Consider the following 21519-nt stretch of genomic DNA (forward strand, 5'->3'; position numbering starts at 1 on the left):
CACTGAAAAGGGTTCAAATGAAGAAATAATCCATGCCAATAAGAAATGCATGGAAACAATAAAAAAGTCATAATTGCATCTGGCAATTAGAACGACATCTACCTTTTTTGTTGGCAACTTTAACTGTTATTCTCTGTTTGCACCAGAGGATATTGTTTACTTAGGATAGCAAGCTGTTAAACAAGTTTTTTTGCTACTAATTAAGGTTGGAGGCTACCATCAGTTCTGAGAGAGAGGTTCAAGTTCTGCAACTGGCATTAAGGAAGAGTCCTGTGGATGCAGCTTTATATAGTAGCATTATTTGTCTTCCATGCGCTGTCTAGACGTAGCATTTGTAGGAGTCCCCTGCAAACTCATCCAACGTCCTGCCCAGAGTGAGACTCACGAGACAGAGGATGGCATCAATTCCTGTTTTATTAAAGTAACATTGAAGGCAATACGTTTCACAGGCACACTATGCTAGCTCACTGCAATCCCTAACTAGGCTACCTAAGTACACTCTGCAGCGTGAAGAAGAAAGTTGACTCAGCACCCAGGTCGGGGGAGCAGGCTTAAGTAGAAAAGGTCTTCGCCCGTAATCTCTGACTCCTTCGAAGAGCCTCCCTCTGACCGAAGTGCTTCTCCTGGCGCCTGGCACGGGGCAAAAGGGGGCGTGCCTCTGCTGGCTCATCTGTCTCGATAGGTGCCAACTCAACTTCAGGAGGCAGAGAAGTGCTTGAAGTGCCAAGAGGGGAGCTCAGGGGAGGTGGAGTTGGCACGCGCGCCAAGACATCCAACGGCTCTATGGGGGTGTCTGGAAGTTGAGTGCGGTCTTCTTTGGTGGGAGAACTGTCTGTGGGAACTGGCACAGTGTCAACCACACACCCTCTCATTGTCCTTGAAAGTCTCAACACCCTCTGATTCTTCCCCTTGCCCTAGCGGCTGGAACTGACGCTCATCCAGCCCCCCTCCTTGATCCTCCTAAGGGTGCTGGGGCTCGACATACAAAAGGAAGCTAAAGCCATGCATTGCTTGGGGATAGAGCAAGGGACAGTGTACCTGCAAAGACCTTCATAGGCACCCAAACTCTTAGCTTTCATTTTAAAAAAAAGTCCTCAGCAAAGAGGCTTAGGGATGTCTCCTGCTGTGCAGGAGCTAAAAACTAGGTACTCATTAAGAATTCACTGGTATACCTGTCTACTGAGAATTAAGTCTCTCTGCGTTTACTGGGGCTTGCTCCCACGTACGTGGATAGAGGATAGCAGCCTAGGCTTTGGTTTAGGGTTGGGCACTGGGAAGAGAGTTCTTGTATGTTTAACTGCTGTTTCTCCACAAACAGGACATAGTCAACTTCCCATGGTAAGCATGAGGTTGTTGGGGGTGGGGGGAGCAACAATGACTGTACTCTCTAATTTTGTTATGCTGCACTATGGCAGCCATGTAGTGACTGGCACCCACAGCACTCGCAAAATTCAAAATGGGCCCACTGGCCCAAAAAGGTTGGCAACCCCTGGGATAGAGAGAAGTGGGCTGCTACTTTTTCTGAAAAACACGGCTACTTTATGTTAGTTCACTTGCACAATTTGTGATGTAGAAGGGAGCCAAATTCAACAAGTGAATGCTTGTGCCTGTTCCTCTGGGACTGCATTTTGTCTCAGAGCTGCTCCTGAATAACCCAGCTATATTCAGCAACTCTTAATCTTACTCTGAAAGCAGGGAAATTGGTAGGGGGCACAGAATTCAGTCACCAGAGAATCTTGGGCTTGTGTGCATTTTTTAAAAAGTTTCTCACCCTTAAGATTAAACATAGGCAGACTTGACTAAAGGGCTGCCAATTGCTAACCTTTCCTAGGATACTACATTTGTGGATGCCATTACTGTTCTGAAAAAACTCTGTAGCCCTTCATTCTTAAACCATATTATTCTAATCCTAACATAATGATCCTAAAAGCTAAATCCACCAACTACAGCTTGATCATTGTCTAGTAATTCTAGTAATAGCAGACAGGCATCTGAGTAGCTCTCTGATGGGGTCTTTCTTTCTGAGCCCTCCTATGCTATTTCCTTTAGGTACGATTTGAACTTGGGGGGTTGTCTGTACAAAGCATGCATTCTACTGCTGTGAGCAGCCTTTGGGTTAAAAAAGTATGTATGCTGCATGCAGCAGCAGACAGCCACAGCAATCTTTCTCTCTCAAAAAAAGGAGCTCCTTAACAGCACAGAGGGTAGACAGAAAATCCCATCTTGAAGCTTTTTTTGTAGAGCGATGGAGCCTCTAGACATTGCATAGACACTTAAGGTTTATTTACAGATACTAAAACATTCTTTAAAAGTTTTAAGCGTATTGCTTAGCTAGTTTGGCCAGGACAATAAATCACATATTCAGTTTAAAATAGCAAACCACATGATGCACTTAGCAGCACCCAGGGGGTATCTCAATTGTGAGAGCTATCACAGATCACCAAATATAACCTCAACTGCAATGCTTTTCAATGAAGTCAGTTAAAATGTCAAATGTATAACTATCAAAATGAAGTATCGAGAAACATGGACCATCCATCTCTGACCAAGCAGCAATCACTACCTGGAAGGAGAGTCACAAGCTTTTGGGCAGGCCCCTTTCAATATCTCCCAATTCACACATGGGTTATTGTACATAATGCTTCAGAACCAAACAAGCAAATAGCTACTCTGAACAACCAAGGGGCAATTGTTTTGTGGCAAATCCAAAGAAGAGATTTTTCACAGATAGACAGATTTCTACTAAAACCTCTTTAAGAAGGGAGTTAGATTTGTCTACTCCCCCCCCACGGCACCACACAAGGAAGCTTCATTTTCTACCAAAAAGACTTTATTAAAATTTCAACCTTCACAACTCAAATGAGAAAGCACTGAGATAGCATATCAGTACATTCACTATCAAAAACAACATTTTGAAAAATAATGACCATCTCGAAGAAATAAAAGAAAAACAAGAAACACTTGAACCTACTAGGCCTGCAGGTACTTTGACCATTGTTAGGAGGTATTCCCCTCCAACACTATCCAAAAAATTTCATGGCTTATATCCCGCACTTGCAGATAACACTGCATAGATCAAATGTTTTGCTTTTCCACCACAATACGTTTTAGCTAGAGTCAGAAACCTCAGTGTTTTAACATTAGTTGCAACATTTGGAAGAGGAAGGAATTGTATCTTCCACATACGGTTTGCACAGAATGTGGAGCAAAATACTTTGCTTTAAATTTTAAGCAAGTTAACTGAGTAATCTAGGTCTGATGCTTTGCTGTTTGATCAGATCCGTTTTAGCTCTCAATATGGGAAACAACGCCAGCAATTTACTCTCCAGTCCTGAATTCTAAACTGAAAAAAATGTGAAGGCGGTAGCTGAGGGCAGCACAAAACTGGCCACCCCATGTTATTTACCCTCTCCTCCCCCATACAGTCTACTACAACTTACCCAGTGTCCTATCATTTTTATGGTATTCATTTTCTCTCTTTGTTCCACATCACTGGTGCAGCAAGCAGGAACAAATACAGCCAAGTGACCTCAAGGCATGGGGATATAGACATGGGGTTGCCATTTGTAGCAGCAGCAGCAGCAGCCCCGTGTTTCTTGCAAAACCAAGTTCCGCTCAAAGTCCACCACAGGACAGAGTTCTCTGCATTTTGTGATAATGTTTTTTAATGACCTTTGAAGTATGGAGGAAATAAATTATTTCTACTCCAAAAATCCTGCTGCACACAATGAATCACAGATTTTGCCAATTACAACTGGAAGATTTTACACAGACAATCAAATGACAGGCTAATGAGAAGAAACAGAATAGCCCGAACTGCTCCTTTTTTGTGTTGGCACATGCTGCTCCAAGACTAGGTGAAACACTAAGGCACAATTAACCTGTCAAATCCTCTCTCATGTCATCAACTCTATTTTGAGGGGGTTATTCCTGGAAATTCCCACTCCTGGAAAATCCAATTTCACCAGTCTCAGCAAATGCATCCGTTTTGGGAATGTAGGCCTTTGCTACATTTCTCTGTACTGGCCTCAAATAATCTGTAGCAAGGAGGACTTACACCTAAATAAATAAGGATGTCGTCATGTCTGTAATTCTGTTTTTAGGAAGTATCCCTGAAGTAAAAGAGGTGGTGGTAGAATTTGGCAGGCTTAGCCAATGCTGTTTTTAGGACCTCTTTGCTGGCTTGTGCCAAATTGCTGCTGATAAAGGAACAAATCCCTGTAGAATGTCAGAATTTTAAAAGCCAGGAGGTAGACAGCATCTAAAAATACAAAGTTACGAGAACTGCAAACTTCACAACAAGGGAGGACCAAATAGGTGGTTGAAAGAAACAAGTTAAATCCCATTATAGGTCCAGTAACAGTCAGTCTTTGTTGACACCAAATGGCAACGTCAGAGAGCTATACATAAAAGCACCTGTTGTGAGAAGTTCATTATTGCCACACCCTCATCAAGGCAATACTGAAATCTAACATGGAGAATTGCAGCAATCCAAATGACTAAGTCAAATATAGAAGAGTGAAACAAATCTGCACCTTGGCAGGTTTGCTGTGGAACACAAAACTGAACATCTAAGAAAGGTGCAAATAAACGAAAGATGCACCATGGGAAGCCCAAGTGATTTAGACAGCAGGCATTCATGCTGAAGCCATCGCTTTCCCATGGGGCATGATTAAAAATAATTTTATTTATGCAAATCTCCCTTACAGGATGGCAGAAACATCTCTGAGAGACCTAGATCTCTGCCTGTTGCCAGAGATCTCACCATGCTCTATCTGTGACAAAGCAGCAGCCTCCATCTGCCAATAAGCCAAAGTTGGGATGAAACTAGTTAAAACAAGCAAGCAAGCAAACAGAAACACAGAAAGAAGTAGAAAGCCACCTAAAACACTGGCTGCATCTTACTTGCAAGCAGACAAAATCCTGGTTGAGCTGAAACATGCACAATGTGGGCCAGCTGCTATCATCGAAGAAGAACTGTGCCAAGTACAGGATCAAGCCTAATAGGCAACTCTTAAGCTAACAAATGACAAGTACAGAGGCACTGGAATGGACAACATATCCACTAAGCATCACGGGCACTCAGAGGACAACATTGTGGGCTTCCAAGAAATGAATGACTCAGCTGGACATTATGGTGTTTTTAAGCTCTTCCTCTGGAGTCTCTGCCTAATCAAGGTGACAGAACTCATTGTTACTATCAGGATTTAAGCCCACCTCACTCCTCTGTTACTTCATTCACAACTTGCAATCTACAATACAATTAGTTCAGGACTCTGCCATATTTCAAGCACAGTTCACTTCACATTCAGTTCATTGTGTGGTATAGACGACGAGTCTTTAATGGCCTGTAGTATCCCACTCCATTCCCAGGCTTTAATGGCCTGTAGTATCCCACTCCATTCCCAGAGTCTGCCAAGCATACACACCTTGTTGTGTATGTGTCGTACCCAGTAGACTTTGTATATGTGTGCTCCCTGTAAGAAGAGAGCTGCAAAACTGCAACTCTTACCCCAGGTCAGCAGGGGGCATTACCAGCCAATCCACCTGCATGAATACTAGCCAGCTCTGTCTTGGAAACTCAGATGATTCTGGGGCCATGGGGTGTCTTCCTCTTCAAAGCTGTAATCTCTCTCCCCATCTTCCTCTTCATCCTCTTCTTCAAAGAGCTGATCCTCCAGAAAGGAACCTCCAAGCCCATATTCTTGCTCATGGACAGAGACCTCATTGGGGACCACATGCAAGGCCCCTTCTACAAAGTCAGCAAATCTGGAGGTAAACGGAGAGCAGTGAGAATATTGCAGCAACTAGCCTATCTCTGACCTCATTTAAATTCTTGCCATGATGCATATGCAACACTGGCCAATTAAATATCTGTCAGACAAAGTCCAGATTACAGGCAAGGCCAGGTGAATATCCCACTGTGTGCAGCAAGTATTAATAAGGAAAATACACTTAGAACATTTTCTTGGCACATAACATTAGCAGAGAAGAAAACCAGATTCGGGCATGAATCTCATTTCTCCCTCCCAGATCCCACCTCCTTCCCATAGCTGGGTTTGTAACTTGGTGTCCTTTTGAGGTCCCTAAATTATAAAAAGGAGCCCATAGCACAATGCAGCCTTCCCTTCCCTTTTTCTGATTTTCTTGGGCAGTACCTCTTTGGAGACTGGATGCGGGAGACTGCTTTCCAGGCAGAGAAGTCGGGGCTGCGGCAGTACTCCCGCAATTCTTCCAGGGCTCTGCGTGTCTCCACCTCCCCCTGTGTCCGGTACTCGTCCTCAGTTAGCAGACGTGGTGGGCTGGGCTTTTCTATGGCTGTGAAGACCTTCCTGCTAGGATAGTAATGGCATTAGCAGCAGCTGCAAGTCTGAACATCAAAGTATGGTTCCATGCAACAACTCTCCAGTGGCTCAGGAGACAGCGTTTAGCCTTGAGCTTAACTTGAACAGGGTGCAGCTGGAAGACAGTCTGTACTCAAAGGGCACATAACTGTCATTCTGGCCTAAGACAAGATGTTCTTCAGAGAGATTCTATTCTGCCAATCTTACCAGATTATCTTGATGGTTTTTCCCAAGACCCAGTGTTGGGCTTCACAACACCCCCACTAACTTACTCTGCTCAATACAGTTTGGCAACAATCGGAGCAGGGTGCTCTATGATTTAGCGGATGCTACGTAGACATGTGAACAGGCCTCAAAGCTGCATGTCATTTTCTTATATTAGATATAAAGGGAGACAAATTACAGAGTGATTGTCTTTTTGAGAGAGATTCAGTTCCATCCTCTAGTTTTAGGCCTAGAGGGGTCTTAAATCACTTGTGTCTTACTGCTTTAAGAAATGCCCTGTTTGCCAGCTATCATAAAGATATATTTGGATAATGCTCTCAAATGCTATACCAAAGGGCCCACTGCACAGAAGAAAATACTTAAGATTAGGAGGACCCAGGCATCCACAGAAAAGGCTTGTCTTTAGAGGCAGATAATATCTTCTAAAAATCTTTGCAAGTGCCACCTAGTGGTAATGCTTCAATCCAACAGCTGAAATCCCAATTTTCATGTTTTATCATAACACCCATTTGACCATATTTGTCACTCATAACATCCAGAGCAAGCCCACTCAACCCAGCTTCTACCATATGACTGAACAGTAGGCTACAAGGAGCAAAAACATATCCATTCACTTGGGGGTCTATGGCACTACGTTAATTACTCGTCTCCCACAACCTGTTTCCAACAGCCACCATTTCATCTGGTGTCATCCAAGGGAGAAAAAGGGACAATGGGCGAGTTCAGATGTAACTGTCCACCATAATTAGTGGTTTACAGTGAATCTGCCTGCTTCACTCCTCCCACTAATTCAGAGGAAACGAGTCCTGGTTTAGCGTAACATCCAAAGTGGAGAACTTGTTTTGTTTCACTCATACAAACCATGATCAGCAAGCCAAGAAAAACTTTGGGGTCAAGCAAAACCACAGTCCCCATTTGGACACAGCAGGAAGCCAGGATCATGGTTTGTTTCTGCTCCACAATGGTAAGGGGAGAAGTGGAGAGGAGTAAGACTATGGTTTACAGTGGCATGCAAATGCTGTCATTAAGGCCCACTCCACTGGGCTGGCTGGGACCAACATCCATTTGGGTCCCCCTTTCCCAGAACTGTTTCCTCAGCAGCTGTTGCAGCTGGTTACCAGAAGAAACTTTACTCAATTACACAGCTTGCTATAACTTTTATGAACTGGTACCTGAATTTGCCTGTTTTTCTCCCTGTTCCTTTACAGTGTATTAGACTGCAAAACTGTTTTGTTTCTTTAATCACTGTACAGTGCCCAGAATTTTAGGATTTTTAAAAATGATTAATGACAGTCACCCCACTCTGAGCAAGTGTCCTCTGCAAGAGTGTGCCCAGACTCTGATGTGAATAGACACAGGAAAAGTCAAGGTGTTCCAGCAGCCTGAAAATCAGCCCCTGGAGATGATAGATTCAGTCTCTGCTCTTTTGATGTGTGCTGGGTTGAACAAGTCACTGTATTTCCCTAATTGCATATGCAAAAGTAGCTATTCACCTTCCAGCGATCTAGCTATAGATTGATATATAGTGAGTGATCTCTGAACATGTAATCCTAGGTCTCCCAAGTATGTTAGAAATTACACTGTATTTCAAGTACACACACACACACACACATATATATACACCTCCTATTAATCTATTAGTAAGTCAGTTATTGGAGTGTGCTTTCTAGGATGAGTAATGCCCTGCTTCCCATCCATCACCTGTAGATGGCATAGGCCCACATGACCGGATACTCCAGGTTTTTAGTGCAGATTGCAATGACGATCAAGGCGATTGCAATCTGCCGTATCTGGATGCCTAAGTAGAGGAGCAGCAAGCCAAGGATCTGCAGACCCCAAGTGAGGAGATTGATGCTGCGTTCATTCTCCAGGGGGCCATATTTGTAGCACACACCAAAGCTGACACATCCTACGACAAGCAAGTAACCTGTGGAAAAAAGGAAGAAAAAAGGAAGAGGATTATTTTTATCTGGAGTCTGAACTATCCCCACACTGAATAAATGAAGCACCACTACAAGAATCAGCCAGAAATGGATATAAAATATCTAGTGTTCCAAATATCAAGCTGATGAAAATACTGTCTTTTTAAGGCAGATGTTGCCAAGCATAGAATCCAGAAGGCACAGAAAGAAAAGAACTCGGGTCTTTTACACAACCTTCTCTGGGAAGATTCAAGGTCAGAAGAGTCTCAACATGGAAAGGATGCTAATCTAGAAGAGTTGCATCATAACAAGTGTTGTGCTCACAGTGTGTGCTTCTTTTAGCATGGGAAATTGAAGGGAAAAACTCTCAAGATGAAGTCCAAGTGAGCGTTTAGTATGGTTGACAATGAGGACTGCATAACCTAAAGCCTTAAACAGGTCACTTTCAAGACACATGCCATTAATTCCTCCATTACTCCCATCCCCAGTGCATCATGCTACCAGGAGTCACAATCCAAATACCAGATTTTTTTAAAACTTCTGTTTAAGCAACTCCAAATCCTACTTTCACCGAATTTGCTCAGCACTGTTTTTTAAGCTGTAATTTTGTTGTGATTAATTAAGATAACCAAGCAGCTTGATTTACCTTAATGAAAACTCTGGATCCTCTTTACTCAAGCCGACTGAAAGCCAAGGACAGAGTTCAAAAGCTATTCACTTAATGGAGTGTGGAGGCTAAGCGTTTCCTAAGCAAGTTTGTTCAGAAATATGCAAAATAGCCTGAGGATCAGACTTTGCAAAAAAGAGACCACAACAGGCCAATGCATACACTCACCCAGCAGATATTCCCAGTACAATTTACAGATCTCCTGCAGGTTTCGGAAGACCAGCTGAATAAGGTAAACAGAAAAAGACCAGCCTCCCACAAACATGAGGTAGATGGGACTTTTCTAGGACATAGAAAGAACAGACAACCTATTTTAGCATTCTTAGCCGAGCAGAGAACCCAGCTTGCCCTAAAATAGGTACACACCACTGCTAGGCTACACAAACTCCACATATTATATTCTCTGTCTGGGCTCTGGCAGGCAGGGGTAGATCTGCATAGCCTGACAAGATCAAGTCAAGCCATTTTATTTTGGTGGAACTCCTGCTAGGAACGGATGCAAACCATTTGGTTAGACATCCAAAGCAAATGAAGTGGCAAACCTGTATCTAGACTGTGCTGCTATGGGCTGCAGATCGGCGGGGATGGGTCACGCGACAGAATATTCCTCTACCAAAATTAGCATACCAGGAGCGGGCTAAGCTAGAACACTTCTTCCCAACACCTAATACTCTACATGCAGGGATTTATTTTTTAACAAAAGAGGATCAACTAATCTGATGTGGTAGAACCCAGACACAGGTTTACCATGATGCCTCTTTATGAAAATTAGGAAACTTTACACTTTTTGGTACTGAATGAGGGATGGGGGAACCCTTCAACTTAAACTCTTTAAATTGTGTATCTACACTGGGTCAAAATGCTTTCACAAGGGACACAAACACTTTTCACAGCTCCACAGGGATTTGTGGTAAATATGAAAAACAAGAAACAGGCATTTTCCATTCTAGCAGCTATTTTATTAAACTTCTCAGATTAAGAGACTTGTCCAAAGATGGACATTATCATTTGCTCGATGCTATTTTTTTCTCATAGGGAAACATACAATTTTAACTTTCTTTTTGATGGCATAGCTTCTCCTACACTGAAAAATACTTTAACTGAATTTTTTAATGAGTGTGCAGCTAGTAATATTTGAACTTCCATATCAATCAGCTGTAATGCAGTCATGCAAAAGCGAGACATACCCACTGACCCCCCCTCCCATTTAAATTTCTCTTTTATAAATTACCTGTGCCTTTATATGGCAACCATAGTAAGAAAACATTTTTCACACTAAGGTTTTGCCAGATTCTAAGAACAGCATGCACTAAAGAGCCTCTGAGCTACTATATATTAGACAAGAGCCATATGTGAGGAAGGGTGCAACGACAATCCTAACTTTGGGCAGAATTCAACTAAAAAGTTGCAGTAGTGCAATGAGATTCCCACCCCCTGCATGCACACTGTGCGGTCCCCAAATCTGGATTGGGGAACCCCAAGAACAGATTTAGTGGGTACGCAGGGGAGATTGTTCCATTAGCAAAAGGATTTTTCCTTGCACAATGGAACAATCTGTTTAATACTACATTGAATACAACGATATGTAGTGACGTAAGCTATGTTCTGCTGGTCACAGCAAGCATATGTTCCTCCTTTCCTTGTTTTCAATGATCTCCTCCCTCTCTTGGCTCAGTTACTATTATTGCTGTCATCTCCATGTTTCCAAGAACATACACCTCCGTACAATTCCTACTGCCTCTCCTCTTCCCATCTCGCTACTGCTGCCATCTCCCTCCTTTCTCTTGCTAATGTAAAACAGTGAAAGATCATTTGAGAACTGCAAATGGTGATTAGGAAAGGGGTAATATGGACAGCAAAGCTGAACAGAAGTCATTCCCTCTAACCTAGATTGGGTGGGCAGTGCATTCTGCACATTCTCAAAGTTGCAGTCAGCCTGAATGAGGCACCTGAAATTAGAGCTTAACCATTTTGAAACAGCCAGCTCTAAACTGGTAGTTTTCAGGATGCTTTGTAGCCAAAGAGTCTAGTACTGTCCAGAGAACTATGTTTTCACTCACCTTGGGCACCATTCTGGACATTACATAGATGACGATGAGCAGTGAACTTATCATGCCAATGCTTATTCCAGCTGAATAGAAGAAAACTGGGCTTCTGCAAAGACAATTATTATCTCAGTTGCTCTGCAGAAATAAGATCTAAATCCAAAGTTTGTCAGGAGCAGCAAATATTCAACACATGCAATAAGATTGTTCTGTCTGCTGCTTTAGGAAGCACAGAGACTAGGCCCATTCAGAGGAAAGCAGGCTATAGCAGGAAGAAGGAAAAATGAGTGCTGACCCAGTAGTTGGGGCCCCAGAAAGCTATGAGCTCACAGAGGCAGCATAGGCACGGCCTAGCAAGGCAAAAGGCAGCATTCTGTGGACCAAAGAAACAATATACAGTAGGGCCCCGCTTCCCAGCGCTTCACTTCCTGGCGTTCCACTACTGCGGCGGCTTTCATTCCCTGTTTTAAAGCCAATTTTTGTGCTTTTGCGGCATTTTCACACAACGCGCCCCGTTATACTCAATGGGGTTCTGCTTTACAGCGATTTCGGAACCTACTGTATAAATGGGGACCGCCTGTAACATTTTCTGGCCATGCCACAGCTAAAAATATGGGAGATCTGGCCCGGCTGTCAGTGCTCTAATAAGGGCAAGAGAAGATTCCTGAGGGCAAATAGAGGCCAGGGAGGCCACATTTGGCTCCTGGGCCCAAGGTTCCCCACTCCTACATAATCCCTTTGTTATTGAGACAAAAATCATATAATCTATTTCCACTGCTTCAGCCAGGAAAGATTAATCCGCTAGCTCAGCCTTTCCCAACCAGTGTGCCTCCAGATGTTGTTGGACCACAACTCCCATCTTCCTGACCATTGGCAATGCTGGCTGAGGCTGATGGGAGTTGTGGTCCAACAACATCTGAAGGCACACTGGTTGGGAAAGGCTGCGCTAGCTGTTATAAGCCAAGCAAATGACAGCAGTAGATGACGTCTGGCATAAGGACAGGAGCTACCACTGCTCATACTTAAGCACAACCCTCATTTCCGTCATCCATTAAGAGTGCTCACCTGCTCATCAAGTCAGCACAGAAAAATAGCAGAAGGCCCAGAAACGTAACCATGAAGAGCTTAGGATCAAACGCTGCAATAAAACAAAATCAGTTGTGTTGATCTGATCTGTAAGCTCCTAGATCTTTTGGATCAGGACATTACATGTCCTCAAATGGGCTGTCAGAGCAAATGCCCATTGACAATGTAGGTTCATATAGCAACAATACCAGACATAAAGCTTGTGTGGTGACTGCTTCCTTTCTCCCTGCATGCACACAGAACATTTATACCCTTGTACAAATACAGAATTAATTCTAAGGGCAGAGTAAAAAAGTTCCTCTGCAGCAACTTAAGTAGGCTGAACCACTGTAAGAACAGGGAAACTGCATCCTAAATTATCTTAAATAAATAACACAGTGAAGTGCACAACTCACCCTTGGAAGAAGGCAACCAGCCCTTTTATTTAAAGTAGCAGTTCTCACCATCTACATCCTTTCCAAATAAAAGCCAAAGGAACTGACCAACTTTTGACTGCCCACTTCACTCACTTTACCTTTTGTGCTCTGAGACAATACATACACAGCAGTACACCAGTTGTGAACAGTGCATGTGTGTTGAAATGGCCAAGTTCCCGTACAATACATACAGAATGAACATACATGTGACATTTGCAAGTGATGGGTATCGGCACCCAACTATAGAAAATAAAAGAGTGAACCAACCATTCATAAAACGTCCACACTAGGTAATATGGCATTCTTTTAAATGTAGTAAAGTATAGAAGTGTAGGTACACATTTTACAACAGAAAATGTTCTAGACGCAAGGGTTTTCACAAGGAATGGTGAGAGACCACCAATACCAGAATACTGTCTAAGCCAAGCTTACATCTTCCCTTTATGAAGTTCAAGAAACTGAGCTTTAGTTCACTGCAAGACTTAATTTGGCCATCACAAAATTCAATTTCTCAGTTAACCTGACACACTGAAGCTGCTGACCTCAGCATTAGATCCTAGTAATCATCTTACTTATGGCACTACATGAAGTACAAAGGTTCTGGACTACATAACTCACTTGCCCAGGCACTGTCCTGATATTCCTGCCCTCACATCTCTGCTACATTTCTGCACAACCAGAAGGCCTACAGTTCACAGTATCAGGAAATAAGCAGCATAATCTAATTCTGTGACTTTTTCCCCCAGAGACCACTTGAAAATTACGGAAGGTCTTGGTGGACCATGTATTTTTCTGCCCATTGTAGCAACTATAATGCACTGGGCTTGATGTAATATGATTTTAATTGTATTTTTACAGACACACCATGGACCATCTGAATGAAGCTCATGGACCAGTTTGGGAATCCCTGATCTAATGCATTTAACAGTACTAGATGGACATCTGACAATCTCCCCAGTATGACAGCAAAAAAGGTAAAACAGGACATACTACGAGCAACGATGATAGTATAATTGGAGTCTCCTTCAAGCACTTCGACTTTCAAACAGGTTTTATTACTGTAGAGGCCTACAGTAACATAGGTATCATTGAGCTTTTCTTTGAAGAAGGAGCCAATATAGTTCCACACACTGAATCCCTCCAGTTCTTTCAGTTTTTCCTCATTTTCGACCTGAATGATCCGGATCATCTTGGTGCTCTTTACTCGCACCTGCAAAAAACAAGTGGATGGGGTTAGCCACAAGGGAGATTTCAACATTTAAATAAGGAAAAATATCACAAATGGTATTCGAATTCGAACACAAATCTTGGGTACCATTATGGAATGCATGCTTAAAAAGATAAACGAGAAACTGGTTCAAAGGAGAATACCAAAGGAGATAAAGAGACTTTTGGAAAGACTGGCAACAAATGAAATCTACTATAGCTAAGTACATATCATCTGGAGAAAAAAAGTTGGCTGAAGGAGATTGGTATAATATGGAGTTGTTATAAAGAGAAAACATAAGCATTTACCTGAGAGATGAGGATCAGGATGAAAAAATTGTGCAGGGGGAGAGAAAGAAAGAGGAGACAGAGTTCCAACACTGAACTTCATTGTGGAAATAAATGAGAAGGAAAACAAGTTCCCAATAGAAACTGTGTGAGTATTCAAACAGTTTAAGACTGAGGGCCTTTCCAGATGCTGTGTGTCAAGGGGAAGGAGAGGGCAGGGCATCACGTGAACCATTAAGACACTGCCCTTAGGTACTGTGAAACTGTTATGGGAGGAACTGCCATTTCCAAGCAGCAGTCAGCTACGCAATAGTAACTCGAATAATTGCCGCAGCAATGTGAATCTCCGTTGTTAAAGTGTTGTGAGCATTTATTTGATGTTGCCTATGACATCACAGGCCCCTTCACCCTACCTATCCCTGCCATTTTGCTCTTCTCTATTTTCTCACTTCTCTTCTTCAGAGGCTACATAGTCAACCCTTTCCATTTTTTAAAAAAAGGCAACTACCCAGCAAGCAAGCAAGCCTAACAGTGCAATCCTACCCATGTCTACTCAGAAGTAAGTTCTATTGACTTCAACGGAGTTGAAAGTGGGGTAAGGATTGCATCTTAATTATGTAATGTTCCCTTACTTGGGTATCGGGATATTGCTTGGTTTAGGTAATACTGGGTAAATAGAGTACTGTGAGAAAATAGATTTGCCACTCCAGTGAAAGTACAAACATCTGCCAACTACGGCTGTTGAGTCAGTCACAAAATAGCATAGAGACACTGGATAACCCATAGATGTCATTAACCACCTAGGGGTTAGGAACCCTATGGCCCTCTAGGTGTTCTTAAGACTCCAACTCCCATGAGCTAGATTCAGGCCTGGATTTGATACGGAAACTGCCTTGGTCACCCAGCACAATGACCTGTGTCGGGAGAGAGACAGGGTGTGTGTGACTCTGTTGATCCTCCCTGATCTTTCAGTGGCATTTGATACCACCGACCATGGTATCGTTCTGGGACGACTGTCTGAGTTGGGTGTTGGGGGCACTCCACTGCAGTGTTCCATTCTTATGGATGGTCAGCTCCAGAAGGTGGTTCTTGGGGAGCATTGCTCAGCTCCATGAGGTCTCTAATATGGGGTCCCACAGGGGTTGGTTCTGTTCACGTCATGTAACATCTACATGAAACCGCTAAATGGCATCATACAGAGTTCTGGAGTGTGTTGTTATCAGTGCTGCTGACACGCAGCTCTATTTCTACTTTTCATCTTCTGTAGGTGTCAGGATGCAGGATTGGGACCTTAGCACTTCAGAGGATGAGGAGGAGATCACTTTCTCAGAGCTGGGTGAAGAGGGGGAGGGAGAACTCTCAGAGATAGTGTTGCCCAGCGACCGCAGAGGCCTTGAAACTCCAACAGACAAAGCTACAGACATTATTCAGGAATTTCCCACGCTCAACCCCCTCACTGAGCAGTTAGACCAAGAAGGAGGGGGGATTCCACTCCCTCCTCAGCCAGGGAAAAGTCAGTCTGATGGGCATGACGCACACCCTCCCCTTTCTCCAATCCCAGAAACAGAATCTTCAGAAGAGGAGGGGGAGGCAGAACTTCCACCCTCACCAAGAACCCGGAGAAGGGAAAAACGGGTCAGGGGGAGAGAGAGAAGGGGCGGGGAAGAAATTGTCCTAAGGCGGAGTGAGAGAATTCGCGCCAGAAAGCCCCCTTAATAAGGTGAAGGGGGGGCAGAAATTCCTTGTTCTGTCAACTCTCTTGCATGTCACAGGACACGTGTATTGTGTTGCTTCATGAGACGTAGTCTCTGTCTGGATATTACACTAATAAAAACTGAATTGCTTTCATCGACTGGTGTGATTTCTGAGTCCAGCCCTGGACACGACAGTAGGTGAGGCAGTGAGTGGATGTGCTGAATCAGTACTTGGGTTGCAATAAAAGTATCCATGAGGGCCAATAAACTGTAATCTAGATAAGAATGAGAGGCTGTTGATGGATGTTTCCTCTGACCGGCTGAGTGGTCTGCTCTAGATGGGGTCTCACTCCCTCTGACGGAATGGGTTTGTACTTTGGGGGTTTGGAGGTTCTCCTGGAACCATTGCTGTCACTTGAGGCACAGGCAGCCTCAGTGGCGTGGAGCGCCGTCCATCAGCTTAGGCTGGTGGCCCAACTGAGACCCTATCTGGACAGAGATAACCTGGCTACAATACTCTATGCTGCTGTAACCTTAAGGTTGGACTATTGCAATGCACTTTACATGGGAATGCCTTTGAAAATGGTTTGGAAGCTTCATTTAGTGCAGAATGCAGTTGCCTGATTGTTGACAGGTGCAAGGTGAACAGATCATATAACACCAATTCTGTTCCAATTACACTGGCTGCCTGTATACTTCCAAGCCCAATTCAAAGTGCTGGTTTTGACCTATAAAGCTCTTTACAGCTCAGGATCCCAGTATTTTTTAGAATGCTCGACAAATATGAACCTACCCAGACTCTTAGATCCTCTTCTGAGACCCTTCTCCAGGTCCGCTCTCTGAGGGAGGTTTGGAGGGTAGGTACAAGGGAGACGGCCTTTTTAGTTGCGGCTCCTCATCTATGGAATGCACTCCCCAGTGAGGTCCACCTGGTGCCTTCATTGACATCTTTTCAGAGCCAAGTAAAGACTTATCTTTTTTCTCAGGCATTTGATAGACTAAGATGATGTTGTTTGTATTAGTGTGCTGCTAAGACTTTTTGTGGCTGTATGGGGGCGGTTGTTGTTTTATTATTTTGTTTTATGGTATGATATATTTACTTTTGTTTTTAACAATGTTGTAAGTTGCTTGGAGACCTTTGGGTAACAGCCAACTAATAAATCTAGTAAATAATAATAAGCCTCAGCCACCATAGCCAACAGTCAAGGATTGAGAGTTATCATCCAACAACATCTGGAGGGCCACAGGTTCCTCATCACTCAGCCACATCATCCTGAAGCATAACCAAGATTCCAAGAGATGGCCTTGTCTTTGACTGATCTCTGGCCCATACCCCCATGATGATGGCACTCACAACCCTTTTTTCTCTCCAAAGCCTGCACAATGTCATTGTGTAACATAGAATGTTCTTTTGGATAAGCTTCCTCTAAATGGCTGTATAATGCAGTTTGAATCTCACGGAACAGAATGAGAAGGCATGGAGGAAACATTTGAATCTATATGCAGGACTGGCCCCACAGTAATGCTCTTCATCAGCACTCATGGTTCTAGTACCGAGCCATGAGAAATGCACTGCATGGTCAACTCTTATCTTGCATCTACTACGTATTTCAAAGCAGAAGGAATGCTGAGAAACAAACGACAATGGGTTTTTTGATGAAAGCTGTATGTAGCTACTTAGCAGAGATTTGCAGAATCTAGGATTAGTTCCCTTGAATTTTGTTAGTAATTATGACAACAGGAAGTTCAACTGAGATTCATGAGCTGCCAGAAACAGAGAGAACTCCAATTCCTACCTGGATTCTGGTCCATATGTCATGCCATTTTGGGATCACCTTGTTTGTGTAGCAGAACTGCTTAGAGGAATGTGCTTCTAGCATGCGATGGTCTTTAAGCTGAACCACCTGTCCTTCATCTTCAGGGTTCAAACAAAGAAAAAGGATTGCATTAGATATATTGGCAATATCTTCATCTAAGATCAGAATTACTCCCTGGGAACTGCGAGAACTGCATTGTTTGATACAAAAACAAGGATTAGCCAGTTCAGTAAAATGCTGGCATGTGTGTGCTCTAATCTGAGGCAAACATATTCTAGTGCCTATACCAAGGAAGCACTGTTTCAGAGAGCAATATTAGCAAGAGTACACCCAAAACATCACTACTCCATTTCTCTCAAAACATCAGTACTCCTTTTCACCCGTTACACCATACCAGTGAACTGCAGCAGGTGTTATAGCAGCCACTAACACAAGGGTGTGCACTTTTGGGTCACAAAGGCTATATGTGGTGGTGGGCTATGGGATGGGCCCCACACATTCACATGGGCATGCACACACACATGCAAACACATGCACTCCCTGTCATACCCTCACACCATAAGAGATGAAAGAAATGTCACTACAACACGGGATAGGGATGCCTTGTGCAAGCACAGATCCAAAGGGATCTTTGCTTGCAAAATGCTCTTTTCACTCTGCCCCGGAAGGCATGCTATTTAAGTGTGGATCTGACCCTTGCAAGTGACTGGGCAACAGCAAATTCAGCAGTGACAGTAATTTCAGCAACAGCAGGCAAACAGCAGGCCACAAGGGAAACAGCTGCTTGTAGCCTATGAGTCGCCTACCTATGCACTAACAGAAATTACAAGTTAAGTCTCCATTTGACCACATTTGGATTTGATCTGAAATCTATCCAATGAAACCCTAAGGATGTGAAAATAAAAAGTTGCCTTATGCTGAGCAAGACCATTGGTACTGTCTGCACTGACTGCCAGCAGCTCTCCAGGATTTCTGACAGGGTTCTCAGCTTCTCTCCCAGCCCTACCTGAAGATGCCAGGGATTCAACCTGGAACCTTCCACATGCAAAGCAAAAGGCAGTCTGCAATTGACCTATGGCTCTTCCTTACAAGACCATTGTCACCTATAAAACAGCCACTATACTGACCTTGGCTCCCCCCCCCCGTGTTGAATTTTGTGTACTTTGTACAGCACTACAAAATTAGATATGCTTAGTGAAAAGGAAATCTCAACAAATTTAATGGGAGTAATTCCTAAGAAAGCATGCAAGGATTAAACTGTGAATCCTGGGAAGAAATTATTTTTATAGATATAGCACCATGAATGTATATAACACTCAATGGTAGTCTTCCCCAACCTGGTGCCCTTCAGAAGTTTTGGACTATAGCTCCCACCATCCCTGACAAATGGCCATACAGGCTGGGGCTCATGGAGTTGTTGTCCAACATCTGAAGGGCACCTGGCTGGGGAAGGCTGCTTAAAAGAGTAACTAAAAAGGTTCCTGTCTCTGTCTCAAGAAGCTAACAATCTAAATTTCATAATGGAGTGTGTGCATGAAGGAAGTTAAAAGAGGCAAGGATTAAAAAGGGATGAACACACATGAAGTTAAAATATGTAGGTTTTATTTCAGTTCAAGATGATGGCTAAGGCATTATTTTCAGTTTGCTTTAAAACCATAATCTGTGCTGATTTCATGAGCTCCCAGAAAATAGCAGTGCTGGAAGTAAGCATTACTGAACTGAGTTGGACTTACTCCCAAGTCAGCAGGCATTAGGAATGCACTGTACATGTTAAACATTTAGTGAATCTTGCCTTTTACCAAAGATTTTCATCTGGGCTGTTCAAATCAGACACTTGCCAGCAAATGAGTGCCATCCTCATTGCCATCATTTACAGCTAAAGAGCATTTAACATGCCCCTGATATAAATGTAACAAGGCCAACATCACAACCCAAGTTTTCTAACACTTACAACTGGGTCTCTTACGATATTCACCTTGCTGGTAAATATCAGAAACTTCGTGCCTGCTGACATTTTCCGGTACTGTACATTACAATCCTTACAGAGCTGTCTCTTATGAGCACACAAAGAGAGCTAGCTCTCCCCCACCCCCAATACTTTTGGCTACTTGTGAAAACTTTGGGAAATACCAAATTAAAAGCACTTCTATAGAAGCCCAGGAACCCCTACCCCTCAAATCACACAGTTCTATCCCCACTTCCCTATCAAGACCAAGAAAAGCGTACAGGAAGTTATGGCAGGAATTCGTAGAGTTTGTTTTTAATTAGATTATGTATTTGTTATTAATGTTAAATCAGGCTTAGGAATATCTGAATTAATAACAACAATGGTAGGAGAAGAAATAATTTAATGCGCAGAAATCAGCAGGGGAAGCTTTCCACAAAAACGTGGTCCCACATGGAGCTGCTCTTACGGAGGAGAGGAGCAGGTTGAAAAATTGGCAACCCTCCGCTTGCCTCCCAAAGCCCCGCTCACTTACCTGAGTCACACGACAGCACCCAGAGAACCACGACCCCTAGCAGAAGGCGACAAAGTTGACAGCACCCCAAGTCCATTTTCATCCGTCCCGCCACGTCCGGCCCACCACCCCTTCACCCGCCACCCATCCTAAAACAGCACTTTGCGCCACGGTTCTTTCCATAGCCTATAGGAGAGCGGCAGCTGCCGCAATACGCCCACCCTTTTGCTTGACCGAAAGGGACATTAGCCAATTACAAGCCGCTCGAGAGGAGGGTGGGGATGTTCCACTATCAAAATCCGTCGTGCCAACGGTAGCGCTGAGTGATGTGACAATAGCCTATCAGAGGACTGGGACATCATCGTGATGGCCTCTGTGCGGTAACGCCTCTTAGCAAAACGACGCATTGATTTGCAACCACTCCAGCCAACCAGGAGGCCAAATATTGCGACATGAATTAAGCCCGCCTCTTTGCCCCCATTGGACGGAGGACTTCGCTTTTCAGCCTATCGGATAGACAGTATTTAGAGCAAAGCCTGTCAGTCTTTTTTAGAGGTAAACAACGGTGTCGTAGCAACGGAGGTTTAACGTCCGACGTAAATGCTAAACAACCTCTTGAGTGGCACAGACCACAGATCCCCTTCAAAGAGCATCCATCCTCTGTATTGAGGCGCCTGATCTTTAGCATAAGATTTCAATCATTAAAATATAAGAGCTCCACATGGAGGGAGACTGGAGCATTCTCCACCTCCTCATAGAGAAAAACGGCCACCTGTTTCAATAATTTCTTGCAATGTTGTATTATCACCATCAGAGTCATTAGACTTTGCTGGCACAGGAGACGGGGCATTAAAACAGCTCTGCTTCCAGTTATGTTTCCCAGTATTCAGACCCACTGCTTCCAACAATGGAGACAAAACTTAATCATAATGACTAGTAGCCACTGATAGCCTGATCCTCCAAGATTTGTCTAATCCTCTTTTTCGTGGGCATCTCTTCATCTCGTGGGAGCAAAGCTGTGGGAAGTACAGTAATACCTCAGTTGACAAATCCTCCTTGAAGGAAGCTCCTTTTAACAAAATCTTTTTTGGGTGGGTGGGCACACACTCTGACATAGTCAAAATGTGGTTCTTTGTCTACTGGACAGAAGCTGCTGCAGTCAGCTCTCTCGCACATGACTGGAATGGCGCTCCTTGCAGGTGGCACAGGTGCCTCTGCAGTAAACAGCACTTCAGGCACCCTGGAAGCACTGTTTACTGCAGATGTATCTGCTCAAGTGTAGGGGAGGATGGCAGAGAGAGAGAGAGAGACCTAGCACAGGGCAGTAGTGACTGCCCCTTGCCTGCCTGC

The 21519-nt window shown here is 43.7% G+C and overlaps 2 protein-coding genes across 3 annotated transcripts in view; both read right to left on the reverse strand.

Annotated features, from left to right (window-relative positions):
* Positions 1–3526, reverse strand: part of SPRYD3 (SPRY domain containing 3) — a 101453-nt gene extending 97927 nt beyond the window's left edge. Inside the window, exon 1 of the mRNA XM_061614604.1 lies at positions 3441–3526. The gene's annotated coding sequence lies outside the window, so the exon portion shown is untranslated. The remainder of the gene's footprint in view (positions 1–3440) is intronic.
* On the reverse strand, positions 397–20442 carry NEMP1 (nuclear envelope integral membrane protein 1). Of its 2 annotated transcripts, XM_061614600.1 has the most exons (10): positions 20191–20439; positions 17690–17808; positions 13696–13915; positions 12269–12341; positions 11219–11312; positions 9327–9441; positions 8271–8496; positions 6159–6332; positions 3441–5769; positions 397–841 (listed from the first exon to the last, which is right to left on the reverse strand). In XM_061614600.1, the coding sequence occupies exons 1-9, from the start codon at positions 20270–20272 to the stop codon at positions 5559–5561; spliced, it is 1314 nt and encodes a 437-aa protein (XP_061470584.1). In that variant the 5' UTR covers positions 20273–20439; the 3' UTR covers positions 397–841; positions 3441–5558. The 2 variants fall into 2 exon arrangements, with proteins under 2 accessions (XP_061470584.1, XP_061470583.1); XM_061614599.1 differs by lacking the exon at positions 397–841 and having other exon boundaries at positions 5559–5769; positions 6159–6335; positions 20191–20442.
* Positions 20443–21519: the final 1077 nt, after the last annotated feature.

The sequence above is a fragment of the Rhineura floridana genome, chromosome 3 (assembly GCF_030035675.1).
Source record: "Rhineura floridana isolate rRhiFlo1 chromosome 3, rRhiFlo1.hap2, whole genome shotgun sequence".
Classification (NCBI taxonomy): Eukaryota; Metazoa; Chordata; class Lepidosauria; order Squamata; family Rhineuridae; genus Rhineura; species Rhineura floridana.

Coding starts and splice junctions, on each gene's coding strand:
- NEMP1 (XM_061614599.1), bottom strand. CDS start 20,272: ATGAAAATGGACTTGGGGTGCTGTCAACTTTGTCGCCTTCTGCTAGGG. Junction 13,916..17,689: donor ACATATGGACCAGAATCCAG/GTAGGAATTGGA, acceptor TGTTTTTTGCAG/GTGCGAGTAAAGAGCACCAA. Junction 9,442..11,218: donor TGTCCAGAATGGTGCCCAAG/GTGAGTGAAAAC, acceptor TCTATGTCCTAG/AAAAGTCCCATCTACCTCAT.